Source organism: Macrobrachium nipponense, chromosome 34 (genome assembly GCF_015104395.2).
Source record: "Macrobrachium nipponense isolate FS-2020 chromosome 34, ASM1510439v2, whole genome shotgun sequence".
Lineage (NCBI taxonomy): Eukaryota > Metazoa > Arthropoda > Malacostraca > Decapoda > Palaemonidae > Macrobrachium > Macrobrachium nipponense.
Window position 1 is genome coordinate 2,066,165 of NC_061095.1, and position 18,646 is coordinate 2,084,810.

General features: G+C 37.0%; 2 protein-coding genes across 3 annotated transcripts in view; one reads left to right on the forward strand and one right to left on the reverse strand.

The window, feature by feature from the left end:
- LOC135207813 (galactosylgalactosylxylosylprotein 3-beta-glucuronosyltransferase P-like) overlaps window positions 1-18,646 on the reverse strand; it is a 25,584-nt gene that overhangs the window by 2,483 nt on the left and 4,455 nt on the right. The window contains exons 1-6 of one of the 2 annotated variants that reach the window (XM_064239670.1): window positions 9,768-10,049; window positions 4,459-4,607; window positions 3,910-4,073; window positions 3,156-3,297; window positions 437-597; window positions 1-49 (exon numbers count right to left, since the gene is read on the reverse strand). The exon at window positions 1-49 is cut by the window's left edge and continues 128 nt beyond it. In XM_064239670.1, coding sequence (XP_064095740.1) covers window positions 1-49; window positions 437-597; window positions 3,156-3,297; window positions 3,910-4,073; window positions 4,459-4,607; window positions 9,768-9,769 — 667 coding nt within the window. In that variant the 5' untranslated portion in view covers window positions 9,770-10,049. Of the gene's footprint in view, window positions 50-436; window positions 598-3,155; window positions 3,298-3,909; window positions 4,074-4,458; window positions 4,608-9,767; window positions 10,050-18,646 lie in introns of those variants that run through there. The other variant, XM_064239671.1, reaches the window with a different exon arrangement.
- The window catches only part of LOC135207812 (uncharacterized), a 19,161-nt gene continuing 14,714 nt past the window's right edge, over window positions 14,200-18,646 (forward strand). The window contains exons 1-2 of the mRNA XM_064239669.1: window positions 14,200-14,358; window positions 15,896-18,019. Coding sequence (XP_064095739.1) covers window positions 14,280-14,358; window positions 15,896-18,019 — 2,203 coding nt within the window. The 5' untranslated portion in view covers window positions 14,200-14,279. The remainder of the gene's footprint in view (window positions 14,359-15,895; window positions 18,020-18,646) is intronic.

Consider the following 18,646-nt stretch of genomic DNA (forward strand, 5'->3'; position numbering starts at 1 on the left):
GGGTCGTCAGCCCCACGGGGAGCATGGAGACCTTCTTCGTGAACCTGATCTGTTTTGGGGAGAGAGAGAGAGAGAGAGAGATTAAGAGAGATAGAATTGGTTCAAATCACGGTTTTGTCGACGCGAATTGTTTTTATTTTTTTTTCATTTGTCTTCGAAGATGATACCCATGATGATTACTCTTCTACTACTTTCTCTACTTCTACTTCCCCCCTCCTCCTACTTTCTCTCCTACCCCTCCTCCTCCTTTCTCTCCTACTTTCTCTCACCACCTCCTACCCCTTCCCCTCCTCCTCCTCCTCTCTCTCCTACTTTCTTTCACCTCCTACCCCTTCCCCTCCTCTTTCTTTCTCTCCTACCCCTTCCCCTCCTACTTTTTCTTATTTTTTCCTCACCTCCTACCCCTTCCCCTCCTCCTCCTGCTCCTTTCTCTCACCTCCTCGAAGAGACGGATGTCGTAGGTGTTATCATCGTCTGCAAAGTAGAAGACGCCCTCCGTCGCGTGGAGCCGGAGCCAGTCTATGCCCCCGTTACGATTGGCCACGCCCTTCGGCTTCGCCTTGTACTTCGGGTCGCGGAATTTGACCGGCATCGGGGCTGGAGGAAGGGCACAGCGAGTTTTTGGGAGAGAGAGAGAGAGAGAGAGAGAGAGAGAGAGAGAGAGAGAGAGAGAGAGAGAGAGGTTATTTAACGGGGAAAAACTTACTTCACAGAAAAGACTGACTTAGAATGAAAATAATTATTTTGGATGAAAATAATTACTTAGAATTAAAATAATTACATAGAATGAAAAACTTACTTAGAATTGAAATAATTACATAGAATGAAAATAATTACTCAGAATGAAAATGATTACTTAGAATGGAAATCATTATTTAGAATGAAAAACTTTCCTAGAATGAACATAATTACTTAGAATTAACATAATCACTTAGAATGAAAATAATTACCTAGACTGAAAAAAAAACTGATTTAGAATGAAAATACAGACTTAAAATATGAAAATAATTACCTAGAATGAAAACCTTACTTTGAATTAAAATAATGACTTAGAATGAAAAAAAAAATGATTTAGAATGAAAATAATTACTTAGAATGAAACTAATTACTTAAATTAAAATAATTACCTAGAATGAAAAAAATAATGACTTAGAATGATGAAAATAATTACTTAGAATGAAACTAATTACTTAAATTAAAATAATTACCTAGAATGAAAAAATAATTACTTAGAATGAAAAAAATAATGACTTAACATGAAAAACTTACTTAGAATGAATATAATTACTTAGAATGAAAATAATGACTTAGAATGAACATAATTACTTAGAGTGAAAAACTTACTTAGAATGAAAAACTGACTTGAATTTAAAATAATTACTTAAAATGAAAAAACTTACTTAAAATTTAAATAATTACTTAGAATGGAAAAAATTACTCAAAATGAAAATAATTACTTAGAATGAAAAAACTGACTTAGAATGAAAATAATTACTTAGTATGAAAAACTTACTTAGAATGAAAATAATTACTTGGAGTGAAAAAACTGACTTAGAAAGAAAATAATTACTTAGAATGAAAAAAACTTACTGCACAGAAAGAACTGACTTAGAATGAAAACTAATTACGTAGAATGAAAAAACTTACTTATAATGAAAATAATTACTTACAACGAAAAAACTGAATTAAAATGAAAATAATTACTTAGAATGCAAAACTGGCTTAAAAAGAAAATAATTACTTAGAATGAAAAAACTTACTGGACAGAAAGAACTGACTTGGAATTAAAATAATTACGTAGAATGAAAAAACTTACTGGACAGAAAGAACTGACTTAGAATGAAAATAATTACTTAGAATGAAAAAACTTACTGGACAGAAAGAACTGACTTAGAATGCAAAATAATTACGTAGAATGAAAAAACTTACTTAGAAGGAAAATAATTACTTAGAATGAAAAAAAACTTACCTGGACAGAAAGAACTGACTTAGAATGAAAATAATTACATAGAATGAAAAAACTTACTGGACAGAAAGAACTGACTTAGAATTAAAATAATTACGTAGAATGAAAAAACTTACTTAGAATGAAAATAATTACGTAGAATGAAAAAACTTACTTAGAATGAAAATAATTACTTAGAATGAAAAAACTGAATTAAAATGAAAATAATTACTTAGAATGAAAAAACTGACTTAGAATGAAAATAATTACTTAGAATGAAAAAAAAACTTACTTGAGAAAAACTATACTTTACAGAAATAAATTACTTTTAAAGAGAAAAAAATGTCTAACATAAAAAAACTTACTTAACAGAAAAAAAACATTACCTAACAGAAAAAACGTACTTAAGAAATCCTTAACAGAAAAAACTTACTTAACAGAATAAAAACATTACCTAACAGAAAAAACGTACTTAAGAAATCCTTAACAGAAAAAACATTACTTATTGAGAAAAGAATCTTAAAAAAAACTTACATTCAGAGAAGGAATCTTAAAAAAACCTTACTTATAGAGAAAACAAACTTTTCTAACAGAAAGACCGTATTTATAGAGAAAAAACTTACTAAAAAGAAAAAAACCTTATTTATAGAGAGAGAGAAAAAAATGAACAAAACCCTCACTTAGAAAGGGGAAAAAGTTACATATAGAGAAAAAAACTAAACAGAGAAAAATTCAATTTTAGAGAAAAAACTTAACAGAAAAAAATTTACTTTTAGAAAAGAAATTTACTTAACAGAAAAAACCTTACTTTTAGAAAAAAAAATTAACAGAAAAACCTCACTTATAAAAAACTTACTTAACAGAAAAACCTTACTTAACAAAAACTTTACTTAAAGAGAAAGAACTTACTTAAAAAATCTTTACTAAAACAGACTTACTTAACAAAAAACCTTACTTATAAAAAACTTACTTAACAGAAAAAAACTTTCGTAACAAAAAACCTTACTTATAGAAAAAAACCTTACTTAAAAAAACTTAACAAAAAAAAACCTTACTTATAGAAAAAAACTTACTTAGCAGAAAAAACCTTACTTATAGAAAAAACTTACTTAACAAAAGAAACCTTACTTATAGTAAAAAATTTAAAAAACTTACTTAAAGAAAAAAACTTACTTAGAAAAAAACTAACATGCTTTAGAAATAAACTCACTTAAAATATAAGTATAAGGGATGCCCAGCGTCTTAAGAAGGGAGATGACTGATGGGTTGATCTCTTTGGCGTCGTCTGCCACTATCCAGTGGATTTTGGGCACGTTCAGGAGGGTCTGCCCCAGCCGGGTCAGTTCAGGGATCTGGAAAGGGTGGCGGAAAAGCGTTAGGTTAAGGGGGGATTTTTTTTTTTATATTTTCTTGTATGTTTTTAAGGAAATATGAAAGCAGTATATGAATAGTATGAATTATTAGTATGAATAAGAAACAAAAGCAGGTAATGAACGGTATGAATCTTGAAGAAAACCCGTAAATTCACAGTATGAATGAGCAATATGTGAATTTCAAATAAAAGCAATAACTGAACGGTATGAAATTCAAATCTTTGAATATGACGGAATTAATTAACATGTGTTCATTATGCTAGATTATCCCGTATCTTACCACAAGTGCTAATGTAAAAATATATATTTATATACATATATTTAGTACTTATTTACGTGCGCACTCGGCCCCGATAAGATCTCGTGACGTCATCGAAGCCACGCCCCTTTCGGGAGGCGTTCAGAAGAAAAGAAAGGCCAGCCATAAAATAATTTTTCCCTCCTTCTATTTTAACTTGAACGCACGCAAGATAATACTTATCTGTGTGCGTAAGAGAGGGAGAGAATGGGGGGTGGGGGGTGGGCAAATTATCACCTGCTACAGAGAGACAGAGGGAGAGAAAGGGAGAGAGAGAGGACACAAAATATCACCTGCTCGTAACGCTTGAAGGTGGGCGTGATGACGTACACGGTAGGGAAGGTGACCTCAGACGATCTCAACGTTGGTGAGTAAGCAGCGGCCGATAGCATGCGCCCTCTGGCCTTCATGGCGTCGAAGTTCTCCCTCATATCTTCGATGGATCTGTTCATTAGAGCTGCGGGGAGATAATTCAAAAGCGGCTTTCGATAAATCATGTGGCTGTGGAGAAATTTGTATATATTTCTTTTTAAGATTTTGTGATGTGGGAAGGAGTCCTTGGGCTAGGTTAATGTCGGAGTTATTGATTGGAATGTAATGTATAGAAGTATGCATAAAGATGTGTATATATATACATAAATATTATATATATATATATATATATAATATATATATATATATATATATATATATTATATATATATATACGCACACACACACGCACAGAGAAACAGAGAGGGACCAGTTAATACCCTTGCAGAACCCCTCTCTTACGCAGAGAGAGAGATCAGTAAGTACCCCTGCAGAACCCCCCTCTCTCTCTCTCTCTCTCTCTCTCTCACCTTCCAGCCTGGACAACTCCCGGACTACGACGATATCCTCCCTGGCTACGACTTCGACGACCTCCCTCCCAGGATTCGTAGTCGTTTTGAAGACTGCCAACATGACGAAGAATACCATTATGCTCAGCGATATATTCGCTACGGTCCTCCTGCAGTGGGAAGAGATAGCGACTTGGTTAATTTCAGAGGTCCGGTATCTTCTGAATAATAATAATAATAATAATAATAATAATAATAATAATAATAATAATAATAATAATAATAATTGTAATGTTTAGATTTCTGCACACATGTGGGCACACAGGTACTTTCTAATGTTTAAATTCAAGGAGAAATATCTGTTGTACGTACAAATACGTACGCGGGGAAGGCTGTTGTGTGCGTTTCTGTATTATATTTAAAGTATATGTATGCTATGCATGTATATACATGTATATGTATATAGGTCTATGATATCTAGATGGCCTTGCATAAGCCCATGGTATCTAGAAGTCCTAGCATAGGCTCGTGGTATCTAGAAGTCCTAGCATAGGCCCATGATATCTAGAAGCCCAAACACAGGCCTATGATTCTAGAAGCCCCTAATGTAGGCCTACGGTATCTAGAAGTCCAGCTTAGGCCTATAATTCTAGAAGCCCCTAGCATAGGCCTGTGATATCTAGAAGCCCAAGCATAGGCATATGGTATCTAAAAGCCCATAGCGTAGGCCTACGGTATCTAGAAGCACCTGAAATCTGACAAGCTGATGTGGAGACTGATAAGATAGACCTATGATAGTGACTTTGCCAGATGCACGATGTTTATTTTTCTCCCACTGGTTTCAAGGAGCGTTCTCACGGAAATCAGGCTTAATGAAACGTATAGCCATTTTTTCCCCTTCTTCTGTGAATAGTTATCAACATTACAATCGAATCAAATTACAGAACAAACGCTCACGAAAATATTTCAAAACATTCGTGCATCCATCGCCGACGCATTCGACCAAAACGAAGTCGTCACCAAACCTCAGTTCAAAATGTTAAATAAACAAGACGAAAACATTTGCCATAACGTTAATATTGCTACCAAAGCAAGCATTAAAATTGAAAATGGTCCTATTTGATTGTTTTTACGCCTCAACTTTGAAAAAAAATGTTAATAAAGACAAAAGTAGAATGCGCCTGCTGATAACGTGTGAGTGGCGTAACATAACGTAGGTCTAGAATGAGTGGCAACTATCTTGAAAAAAAAAAAAAAATGATTCAATATATTTGTCAGACGAATATTTGGATTTTATACAAATAAAGTTATTTATGATATATTTCTAAACCACAGAAAAAATGATGGCTTACCTTTACAGTAAAGATTGGCCTATGTAAATATTCTCTTGTATAGTCCAAAATTTTGTTCCTAGGCCTATGTGCGTTAGATTTCTTCAACTTTGCAGAAAGCATTCACATTTCTCTATTAACTATTTCTGGCCAGAAGCAGAATTGTTATCTGCACATTCTTCCACTTCAAGTTACCTTCTAAAACTATAGATTATACATCAAAAGCGAGCAGAAGGACTTTTTAAGACAATAATATTTCAAGCCACTTGAAAAACAAGTCTGCCATAAACCTTGATATTAATACCAATAGATATTTCGATTAACAGACATCTTCTCCCTATAATCAAAATCCTATATTCTTATTTCTCAAAGAACAGAAATATTAGATTATTTTTTTAGGCCTATAAATCACTTTGCAACATACAGGTTACTTCAACTTCAAAGAAAACTTGTTGTAATTTACAACCCTGTTTTGACGCAGATCACGAATTATACCAGAGCATAAAAAGGATCATATTTGTATAACCATTTATATAACTGACATCAGAAATTTAAAAAAAAAGAAGTTTAACACTACTTGTCAACATCACGTTGAATCAATCATTACTTCATTTTAATTAATAAAGTTCAAATGAATCACAATCGTATATAAAATGTGTGTGTGTGTGCGTCTATCGACGTTAGCGTATAATTCACAGCTGCTGAAGTGGTATTCGTGAACAGTACAATATTGAGTTGACGAGATAAAATATACAATTTCAGACAAAGTCATATATATATATATATATTATATATATATATTTATATATATATCTATATATATATATATTATATATATATATATATATTATATATATATATATACCTACGTACTAAATGGTTAGTGTAATTCAACCATTGTGGTAGCTACCATTCTTAGTCCTATGGTGATAATTCAATCATTGTGGTAGCTACCATTTCTAGTTCTACGGTGATAATTCAACCGTTGTAGTAGCTACCATTTCTAGTCCTAAGGTGATAATTTAATCGTTGTGGTAGCTCCCACTTCTAGTTCCATGGTTATAATTATAATTCAACCGTTGTGGTAGCTAACAAAATTCACCTCAATATTGCCATTATATACCAATGGTAATCACATTGTCAACAAATCCAATAATGATTCCATCCTTAGAAATACCAAATATAAAAAGAGCAAGCTGGGAAGGCTTCAAAAATGAAATAGAAGGAAAAATTAGTAGACAAACAACAAAAAATTCAAATGAAATAGAAATAACAAAAGAAATAGTTGACGAAGAACTTGAAGAATGGTATAAAAATATAGAGGAAGCTATAAAAAATTATATACCCATAACTAAATACACAACACTTCCACACCCTATTAGTAGTGATAAGTTAAAATTGATACAATGGCACTACAACAACATCCAAAACACAGTACTTATAACAGGTTGGAACAATACATTGATGAGAAGATATGTATCATTACAAGAACAGTTAGTACAAGAAAACTCAAGATTATATCATCAAAATTGGGAAGACTTAATCAAAAATACACAAATACAGTACAATAACCCAAAACATTTCTGGAACTCCGTTGCAAGACTGATGGGAAGCAAAACTAATACATCGCCATACATAAAGCATAGGAATGAGAAAATATATGATGACCAAGAGAAAGAAGTACTGCACAAGACCTACTGGCAGGAAATATTCCAGATAACGCAGGAGGATAACCAAAATTTCGACAACCAACATGAGACAATAGTCAATGAATTCATTGAACAACACAGACACAGAACGAATTCGCATCATGCAGCAGCCGACATAAACAGACTCAATGAAGACTGCCCTCTTACAAGGAAAATAGAATTATGGGAAATCAAAATAACAATTAAAAATTTTAAACACAAGGCACCAGGAAGAAGTGGAATTAACAAGGTCATAATTCAAAATTTACCAGATGTTGCACTTGAAAAATTGAGAGAAATATACAATTGGGCTCTCTCAATGGGATATTTTCCAATTATATTCAAGAATGCAATAATGATTTTGATACCCAAACCAGGAAAAGATACGTGCCAGGTAGAGAATTTTAGACCAATATCACTACTAGAAATAACTGGCAAAATATTTGAAAAAATAATAAACAACAGACTAGTGTTGTTCCTAGAAGGTAATCAGCTACACAATAAAAGTCAATATGGATTTAGAAAAGGAAGAGGAACCCAGATTGCAATAGCAACAATATATGAGAGCATTGCACTGTCACAAAGAAGTAGATACCTAGAATGTAGAGATATAACAAAGGCATTTGACAAAGTATGGATACAAGGACTTCAATACAAAATATCACATCTCAACCTTCCAGGCATTTTTGAGAAAATACTATGCAACTTCATCAAAGATCGAACAGCAGCAAAAGCAAGTCACTAAATTACATAGGGAATCCATTCCCGTTACTAAGTGGAGTCCCACAAGGATCTGTACTCAGTCCAACATTATTCATATTATATACATCAGATATGACTCCACCACCAGAGTACTGTACTGATGTCTGCTTTGCAGATGATATAACTCAAATAGTCATACACCCAGAAAAACGTACAAATTTGAAAAGACAAGTAGCACAAAAAACAATGAACTAAATTGAAAGAATAAATCAATATGAAAAGAAGTGGAAGATAAAGACAAATAAATCCAAATTCCAACTAGTATCGGTATCTGCATACAAACCTGCACAAATATTGTTAGACCAACAACCAGTGAATTTTACTAAAAGTACAAGAATACTAGGAATGCAATTCGGACAAAGGGGAATATCAAGACATGTGAGAGAAAGGCTAAGGATAGCAAGAACACAAAAGCCTAATCAGACCAATAATGGAATACCCACCAATACTCACGTGCTTAGCATCGACTTCCAATATAAGTGCATTACAAAAATTCCAAAATAAGATTCTAAGGTCTGCAGTGAGAAACAATCAAGAAGATGACGATCTGAATATAGAACAAATACATAAAAAATACAAAGTAGAACCAATTAATTAGAGATTACACAGACTGGCAACCAATATATGGAGTAAACTAGTTCAATACAATAGTGAATTAGTAGAAGAATCAGAAGCAGAAGAGAGAAACCTTGACCCAAACAACACAGACCACAGATGGTGGAGAAGAGTATCTTCATATATTCATCGCGATGAACCTCGACCATTATACTATTAATTAAGAAATGTCTTGTGAAAAAGTAATTTGTAGAATTTAATATGTAGATATGATGCAAAATCATTATGATAATTAAAATTAAGTTTAGAGTTAGAAAATTGGAACTTTATTAAATATGATTATATTATGTAATAAAATTCAAAATATGTAATCTGTACAATTCACCATGTCATATAATGTATAATCATTATTGCATTATGTTAATATTAGCTAGAAAATTGTACCCTTACACAAATATAATCGTGGATAAACCACACTTTACCTTACTCTTACTAATACTTAACTTTCTAAACTATTCCCTACCAAGGTTAGCTAGCTAACTACCCTCACTCTTCTTTCACCCATCTTACCTATCAGCTAAAAAAAAAAAAAAAAAAAAAAAAAATTCTTATGGTGATAATTCAACCATTGTGGTAGCTACCATTTCTACGTTCTATGGTGATCATTGAACTTGACCGTTCCTAGTCTTACGGTACTAGCGCGAAGCTGACCTATGAACAACAACGTATATATATATATATATATATATATATAATATATATATATATATATATATATATATATTTAAAATCATATTGATTTTTCTTAGATCGTACTTGCTTGAGAGTCCTATAAACACCTCCTGATCCTACGTTTTTCCTATTATTTGAATCCTACACAGTACATGAAATTAAAGGTGAATGTATTATATATATATATATATATATATATATATATATATATATATAATATTGATCAAACATCGTTAATATATATAAAAAGTTTAAAACTTACATTTTCGAAAATCTCTCCAAAACTAGACGATGAACCAATACGCCGGCAACACCAAGCAGCCGTGCTCGAGAAGCTGGCGATAAAACTTCTATAAACTATATAGCTTCTATATACACACTACTATAGTGTCTATAGAGACACTATAGAGTGGAAAATACGTCGAATAAAACGACCACTCTGAACTCCACTGTAGCGACCAATAGTTCTATACGCCGACGACTGGTTTCTTCGTCCGGCACTTGAGTGTAACTCCCAGCGGATTTGCCCTGGTCTCTGAATGTTACGAACTGACGAACGCACGCGCACACACGTATACAGTTCCGTGAGCACACGATAATACATTCCGCTTACGTAATGGCACGATACATACACATAGACACACACATGCACAGGCGCTGAAACACGCGCTAGACCTATAACCGATGACAGCATACATATTACCAAAACACTTAGGTATATACACTCGCTGATATACACACTGCGTAGGTTTACGTATTAATACGCCGACACATTACATACGCAGTTAATACGCACAGCTATACACGTGTATAAACCCGGCTTACGCATAAACGTTACATGTTCATATGGCGCATATATTATATATAGACCTGGTCTCAGCACGCACATGTACCGAGATTTTATATATATATATATATATATATATATATATATATATATATATATATATATATATAATATATATGTAACATGTGTGTGTGAAAACGCTGACGTTATTAACTGTGTATTTCACAGGCAGCTTTTTATTTTTTATTGATCATATTTTCGAAATTTTACGACTAGTTCGTAAAGATACGGTTTATTGCTATTTACGTAATTACCCTTCATTCACAGGTGGTGAGAAGAGAGAGAGAAGAGAGCGAGAGGAGAGAGAGAGAGAGAGAGAGATAGGGTAATTGTTATCAGGTATCATTGGCTGTCTGCCCAACGGGTCCCTATATCTCTAGATAGGCCGATAACGAGACCAAGTTATACACCAAGATAGGTGGATGTATGTTCCAATGGCGTTATAATGCTTTAGTTTGATTTTATTTCCATTATAATCTTTATTTCTTCTCAGGGATATACAAAGAAGAGACTATCAAATTTAAACAATCTAGACACACGAAATATAATAAAGCGTTGGATTTGATATATGCCGGTTCGAAGCGCTTTGCAGATGCCGTCATATTTCGTAGAAAATAAACGGTACCCAACGGTACCTGCTTTTTTATCTGGGCGAGCCGGCACCTTAACTTTACTGAAGTTCACCCCCCGTCCCCGCCCTACCTACCTACCCCCCCCCCCCCTCCTCGACGAGAATAAAAGCGTAACGGGCGTGTTTAGCTTCCAGGCCAGTGAAGAGGGCATATACCTCCTTCAGCTGTAGTTCTAGTACTACTGATAAGACCTTTTGTGGAAAATCTGGGTCGTTTTTCGGCAATAGTAGTACTTCTATTAATAGTAATACTACTACTACTAGTAATAGCAGTATTAGTAGCAGCAAGACGAAGATAGTGAGCAGCAGACGAGCTCGAAGATGGAATTGCTCTTGAGATATAGGTCTAGTATACGAGGCCATTTTCGAATAGGCATACCGTAAGACTAAAAAGCGCTCGAGGGGGCTTGCTTTTGAAGAAGAAGATGGTGAAGAAGGAAAAGAGAGAGAGAGAGAGAGAGAGAGAGAATTTCCTGCATGCCTGCTCTATCATCCAACCCCAACCTGCGTAACGGTCGCCAATATTTTTTTTTATTAATTCGATTATTAACTGTTTGTCTCAACCTCTGAGAATTCTTAGACAGGAGAAGCCACCAGTTCTGTCTATCGCCTTGCTGGCTATAAACAGGTATAAACGGGACAGGTGTAGTCCCGGTAGACAGCGTGTATATACTTTACACCAAATGCTCTTGATTGACCGTACAACGCTACGCTAAGGAATACAATAGCGTGTAGAGCGTTGGCCACGCTCCTATCGCTAAATCACGTTCTATAAACAGCTACTAGGGCCAAATAATGCACCTCAGACACGTGCGAAATTAGACCCAAAATAAGAAGAAGAATAAAATTCACCTTTCGAAGCTCTGTGGGGTTGAGTTTCCAACGCGCCTATTATTATTATTATACCGTAATGAGTAATCCAGTGCGTTCAACAAGCTTTACTTTGCAAGGCGAAAATCCGTTCAATCACATTACGTTACCCGTTGAATATCCATGCGTCTAGAGACCCATTCCAAGGCTCTGGAATTCCGGGGATATGCTCTCCTATGTGTTCCCGAGAATCCCGCCCCCAACCCCCTCGCCCACACAAAGTGAAATGATAGGCGAATGATACCCAGTGATGCCACATCGCTGGTCAAATCTTTTTCTTTGAAAATGCGTCAGAAACACCTGCTATATTTGCAAGTCGGGGAAGAAGTGGTAGTTTTTACACATGTCAGCAGGCGTTTAGGTTCAATAAACATCAAGTCTTGTATTGATCAACCTTCTCACGTCCCCTAATCATGTCTTGATCACCCCATGGTAGGTAGATCTCAGGTGACGGCAATTCGTTAGGGCCATGATAACCACGAATAATGGCAAATAATTTTTTTTTTTTTTAAATTCAGATCGATGAATGACACCCAAACGAACGAGGGGGCCAATGAATATGATTCGTTTAAGCAGTGCCTATTGACCTGGGAGTGTGTGTGAGTGTGTGTGTGTTTGTGACCTTGCTTTTAGAGGCAAATTACCCCGCAGTGAATGAGGCCATTTTGGGGTAATATTTTTGCTTTTTCCAGTTTTTAGTCGTCTGTTCAAGAAAGTTACTTATTCGTCTGTCCGTCCTCAGATCTTATAAAAACTGCAGAGGCTAGAGAGCTGCAAATTGGTGAGTTGATCGCCCACCCTCCAATCGTCAGACATACTAAATTGCAGCCCTCTAGCCTCAGCAGGTTTTATCTTATTCAAGGTTGAAGTTAGCCGTGATCGTGCGTTTGGCAACGGTTGAAAGTTTCGTACAGCATTCTACACCGTACAGGAATCTTGATTGCACATTTTTTTTTTTTTTTTGTATTTTATTTTATTTTGTCACTGGGTTATTATGACAGAATGTTTATTTTTTCATTTTAAAGTTAAAATGATGATGATGATGATGATTATTATTATTTTAATAGTTTGAAATAAGAGGTCAAAGCAAGTGAAAATATCCAAGAAAAAAAAAAAGATTGAATATATGAATGAAATGGCTGACCTAAACAGAAACTTCAGCGACCCATATAAGAAACCACGAGCGGTTGAACTAATGGTTAAAAAAAAAAAAAAAAAAAAAAAAAAAAAGTCTAGCTATTGAATAATAAGCCAAGCTATCTAAAACATTGTTGTGATTTTCTCTCACCCTTGCAAGGAATACGAAGAATGAGTGACACCGTTCACTTTCCGCGGTAATCACTGAGATTAACTAAATTACCAGTATACAAGAGTTGGGTGTAATTTACCAATATGAAATCCATAGCACACCTGTATCGTTAATTACAGGTGTTCTCCGTCACTTCGCATCGATGAAGTGTCGCGCTCTCGTTCTCTCTCTCTCTTTCTTTGGCACAAACAACAGAATTGAGTAATTGTAACTTTTAGCCCAAGTTAAATTTCTATATATTTTACTGTGCCAATTTGAGTACATATCATTTCTCTCCCTCTCTTCCTCTCTCTCCAGCTATAAACCGTAACTTTATGGGCCAGTCGTAAAATCTCAAAAGCATTATCAATAAATAAAAAAAACTTTTTGAATTGAGAGAGAGAGAGAGAGAGAGAGAGAGAGAGAGAGAGAGAGAGAGAGAGAGAGAGAGAGATAGGATACGTAATCAAATCTGCATAGTACATTTTACAAAATTTATCACGGACGGCTGTTTAAAAATGAATAAATTTGAGTTGATCGTGCAAAGAGAGAGAGAGAGAGAGAGAGAGAGAGAGAGAGAGAGACTGGTAATCCAAAAGCCTAATCCCTTCTGTCAGGGACTAAAACTTAAATATTTGTAAAGAACTATCGCCAATAATATAGAGCTCTCTCTCTCTCTCTCACAACACACACACACACACACAAAAGTGGGCGATAAACTCTACGGGTCTTGCACGTACATTTATAGAGCGAGACGTCGCGTCAGCGAGGTTGAATTAAGTATAATTTATATCACGACATTCATAAGATTACGAACAGAAAACGTGGCATCGATGCCTCTATAGAAAATGGGGATAATTTACGTGTATCTCTCTCTATCTCTCCTTCCTGATTTATGAAGGAAAATCGTTCAGATTCCTCGGTGAATTTGTCAATGAATATTGTCATTCTCTCTGTCTCTGTCTCTTATCCATCCTCCCTCTCCCAGAACACGAACAGAGCAACTGGCAACCTGCTGATCTTCCTCGCCTTGTGTGACAAGTTCAAGACCTTTGTATACTATTGTAGTTGTTTGAAGAGCGGCGTCCCCCCGCCGCCCCGCGTGAGTTAGTGAGGGGCAAGACTCCACCGTGGAAGGATGGGTCGTCTTCAACTCCTGCTGGCGACTTTCTCAGCTATACTCGTCTGCTACGCGAATGCGTACACGTTCGAAGGAGGCGAGTGGTCCAATTGTGCATACCTCGAAGGTTTTCGCGTGTTTTCTTTAAAGTTTGGTGCATTTTACTGACGTTTTTGTGAATTTTCTTGAAAGTTTGGTGCATTTTCTTGAAGTTTGGTGTATTTTCTGAAGGTTTGGTGTATTTTCTTGAAGTTTGGTGTATTTTCTTGAAGGTTTGGTGCATTTTCTTGAAGTTTGGTGTATTTTCTTGAAGGTTTGGTGCATTTTCTTGAAGTTTGGTGTATTTTCTTGAAGGTTTGGTGCATTTTCTTGAAGTTTGGTGTATTTTCTTGTAGGTTTGGTGCATTTTCTTGAAGTTTGGTGCATTTTCTTGAAAGTTTGGTGTAGTTGCTTGAAGTTTTTGTGCCTTTTCTTGAAAAATGTATTCATTTCTTTAAATGTTTGTGCATTCTGAAAATTTTATGCATTCCTTGAAGGTTCTGTGTATTTTCTTGAAGGTTTTATGCATATCTTGAAATTGTGCATTTTCCTGAAAACTTTATGCATTTCTTGAAATTTTAATTTTTCTTGAAAATTTTAAGGATTTCATGAAATTGTTGTGCATTTTCTTGAAAAATTTATTCATTTCTTGAATGTTTTGTGCATTTTCTTGAACAGTTTGTTCATTTCTTGAAATTGTTGTGCATTTTCTTGAAAATGTTATGCCTTTTCTTGCAAATCTTATGCATTTCTTGAAATGTTTTTGCATTTTCTTGAAAATTTTGTGCCTTTCTTGAAATGTTTTTGCATTTTCTCGAAAATGTTATGCCTTTCTTGAAGTTGTTGTGCCTTTTCTTGAAAAATTATTAATTTCTTGAAAATTCTGTGCATTTTCTTGAACATTTTATGCATTTCTTGACATTTCTGTGCATTTCTCAAGAAAATGTTGAAGGAGTGACTTTGTTTTGATCGGTTTTGACTTTTTTATTGGTGATACCTTTTCGTTTATGGTTTGCAAACAAAGGAACTGTGTCGTTTTACGATCCTGACATTTCAAATCAACGATTAGGCAATGGTTACATCCTTGAGAGGAATTTAGATCAACAATCCAACTTCCTACTTTTGACATCAGTGCGATTATTCAGTTTCTCACATCTCCAGTCGTCTTTTAACTTATATTCTTGAGTTACTAACTATAAGCCCTTCTTGAAATAAATTCCCAGATAAAATCTACACACAAGAGTGCTTTTGAATCAGTAGGTGATAAAAAAGTAGATTAAACTTGCTGCCTTTAGTAAATTCAAGACAGAAGAGTAACACATTGGCTCTTGATCAGTAGCGAATAGAGTAAATTCTATTCCAGGATCATGATCTGTAGCTAATAGAGCCAATTCTGCTCCTGGATCTTAATCAGTAGCGAATAGAGTAAATTCTATTCCAGGATCTTGATTTGTAGCTAATAGAGCCAATTCTATTCCTGGATCTTGATCAATAGCTAATGGACCATTCTATCCCTGGATTTTGATCAGTAGCTAGTAGAGCCAATTCTATTCCTGGATCTTGATCAGTAGCTAATGAACCTATTTCTATTCCAGATATTGGCCAGCCCATCACCCTGCCTGAAACTGTCTTCTCACCAGACCAGTCCTACAACCTAGAACTCGACGAAGATGAAGATGAAGATGAAGAGTCAAGTTCAGCTCTGCTGGACGAACTTCTCTTCCTGGAACGAGACGAAGTGGACCACCACAGGCAAGTGAAGGAGCTCCTAGCCCTGATGGAGTCACTCTCGAATGAGATAGAGGAGATTGAGGAAGACGAGGACGAGGTGTTTCTGGAGGTCATCGACGCGATGAAGAGAGACTATCGTGAAAAAATAGGAGCTCCTTCTCCTGTTGCAGAAGGCTCTACAGGCCTTAGTAAAGAGTGCATGGGTTTGCAGTGTCACGAGCAAGTTCCACCGCCTCTGTTGTTTGGGGAAGAAGAAAACGGGAAACGACTGAAACGGTCCCCAAAGAGGACCAGCTCAAGGGGAAGCAGCAGAAGCAGTTCAAGTGGCAGTTCTTGGTTATCACGGAGGCGAAGTAGCAGTAGCAGTAGTAGCGGCAGCTCCTCAGGTACAAGCAGCAGTAGAGGCAGCAGCAGCAGCAGCAGTAGTAGTGGAACTAGGTACACCTCTTCAGGAAGCAGTGGGTCCTCATCTTCCAGCAGCAGTGGGTCCTCATCTTCCAGCAGCAGCGGGTCCTCGTCTTCCAGCAGCGGTGGATCTTCGTACGGATGGAACACAGGATCGTCTGGAAGCAAGCCGTCGACTGGAACGGGCGTGGCAACTGGAACAGGTACGGGAATAAGCCCGGGTAGCTCTTATCCCAAGCAACCTGGATCAGGATACCCTACTGGGTCTCAACCTTCCGGAGGCTATCCTAGTGGAACAGGTACTGCTGGAGGGTATCCTTCTGGTACAAACCCTGTTGGAGGCTATCCTGGTGGAACAGGTTCTGCTGGAGGGTATCCTTCTGGTACAAACCCTGTTGGAGGCTATCCTGGTGGAACAGGTTCTGCTGGAGGGTATCCTTCTGGTACAAACCCTGTTGGAGGGTATCCTTCTGGTACTAGGCCTGGTAGTGGATATCCTGCTGGGACAAACCCTGTTGGGGGCTATCCTAGTGGAACAGGTTCTGCTGGTGGATATCCTACTGGGACAAACCCTGTTGGAGGCTATCCTGGTGGCACAGGTTCTGCTGGTGGATATCCTGCTGGGACAAACCCTGTTGGAGGGTATCCTTCTGGTACAAGGCCTGTTGGAGGGTATCCTACTGGAACAAACCCTGTTGGAGGCTATCCTTCTGGTACAAGGCCTGTTGGAGGGTATCCTACTGGAACAAACCCTGTTGGAGGCTATCCAACTGGTACAAACCCTGTTGGAGGTTACCCCTCAGGGACACGACCAGTCGGAGGTTATCCAACTCACACACAGCCTGTTGGTGGATATCCTAGCTATCCCACAGGATCAAGACCTTTTGGGAGCAGCAACCAACCATTTGGAGGGTATCCTTCACACGGCCAGCCCTCCTATGGAGGATATTCAGGATATCAGCCTTACGGCGTGTCTCACGGATACTCTACAGGCAGTTCATCTTTTGGTGGATTTCCAGCTAGCAAGCACTCTTACGGTGGCTTCCCGAGCGGAGGATTTGGTCGGACTGGGTTAGCAACAGGAGGATTTGCTGCAGGCGCCTTTGCCGGCAGCCACTACCCCGTAGGAGGGTTTGCAAAGCCCCTGAAGAAGAAGACGAAGAAGGATAAGGTGAAGGACGTCATCAAGACAGTAGCCGCCGGAGTTATAGCTCACAAAGCCCACAAAAAGAGTAAGTTTATGTCACCCTTTGGTCATCATGGAATGGGCTATGGGGGTCACAAAGGCGCTGGGCTTCTTGGGGCTGGTCTTGGGGGCTTAGCTGTGGGCAAGGTCGCCAAGAAGGTCCTGGGTGCTTACGTCAAGATCCAGATCGCCAAGTACGCTCTCAAGTTTGGCGCGGAGGCTGCCAAGGCCTATTTCATGTACAAAATGGGCATCGAGTTGGACGACTACATGGTCGGGAAGTTCGTCCACCGGTACCACCAGCATCGGGTGTACGGAGACAGTCGGTGGAGACATCGCACACACTACCACAGTGACAGGCCGCCTTCAGGGAAGGAGGAGGACAACATAACCCTAGGTGAGTTCTGGGCTGCTTGAAGCTGTCCTCTAGTTCTTGATATCTTGCTTGCTAGTTTGTTTAGTGCTCTACCTCAGCTAGGAAGGGCATCAAAGGATAACTTTCCACCCATAAGACCTAGGCCAATGGATTTACAGTTCTTTTAGTGTGGAGTTTCCCTTGCTTGATATCTTGCTTGCTAGTTTGTGTAAAAGTACTACCTCAGCTGGGAAGGTTATTGGGCCAATAGATGTTCAGTTCTTATAGTCTAAAGTTAAGATTTGGTAAGCTTAGATATGTTGTGCATCTCTTTCTGGAAGCACCAGTGCTTAATCTGAACGCGAAAAGACTTCATAAATTGACTTGTGCATATGTACGCTTTACAAATGGCCGAGTTCCTGTTACTCAAAACTTAGTTAGTTTCAATTGCGAGGTGAATGAAGGCAAAGTGGAAATTGTGGACGCTTAATTAGAGGGTTATTCGATGTTCTCACGTTAAGGGTGACTAAAATGTTTAAGATTAGCCGAGGCAAAGTATCAGTTTAATTGTAACATATTCGAACACGCTTGATGGAGACTGTGAGATGGGAAAGTTGACAGATAACTTCGGAATACATCAGATTAAATATATTCCTGAAATTCCAACTG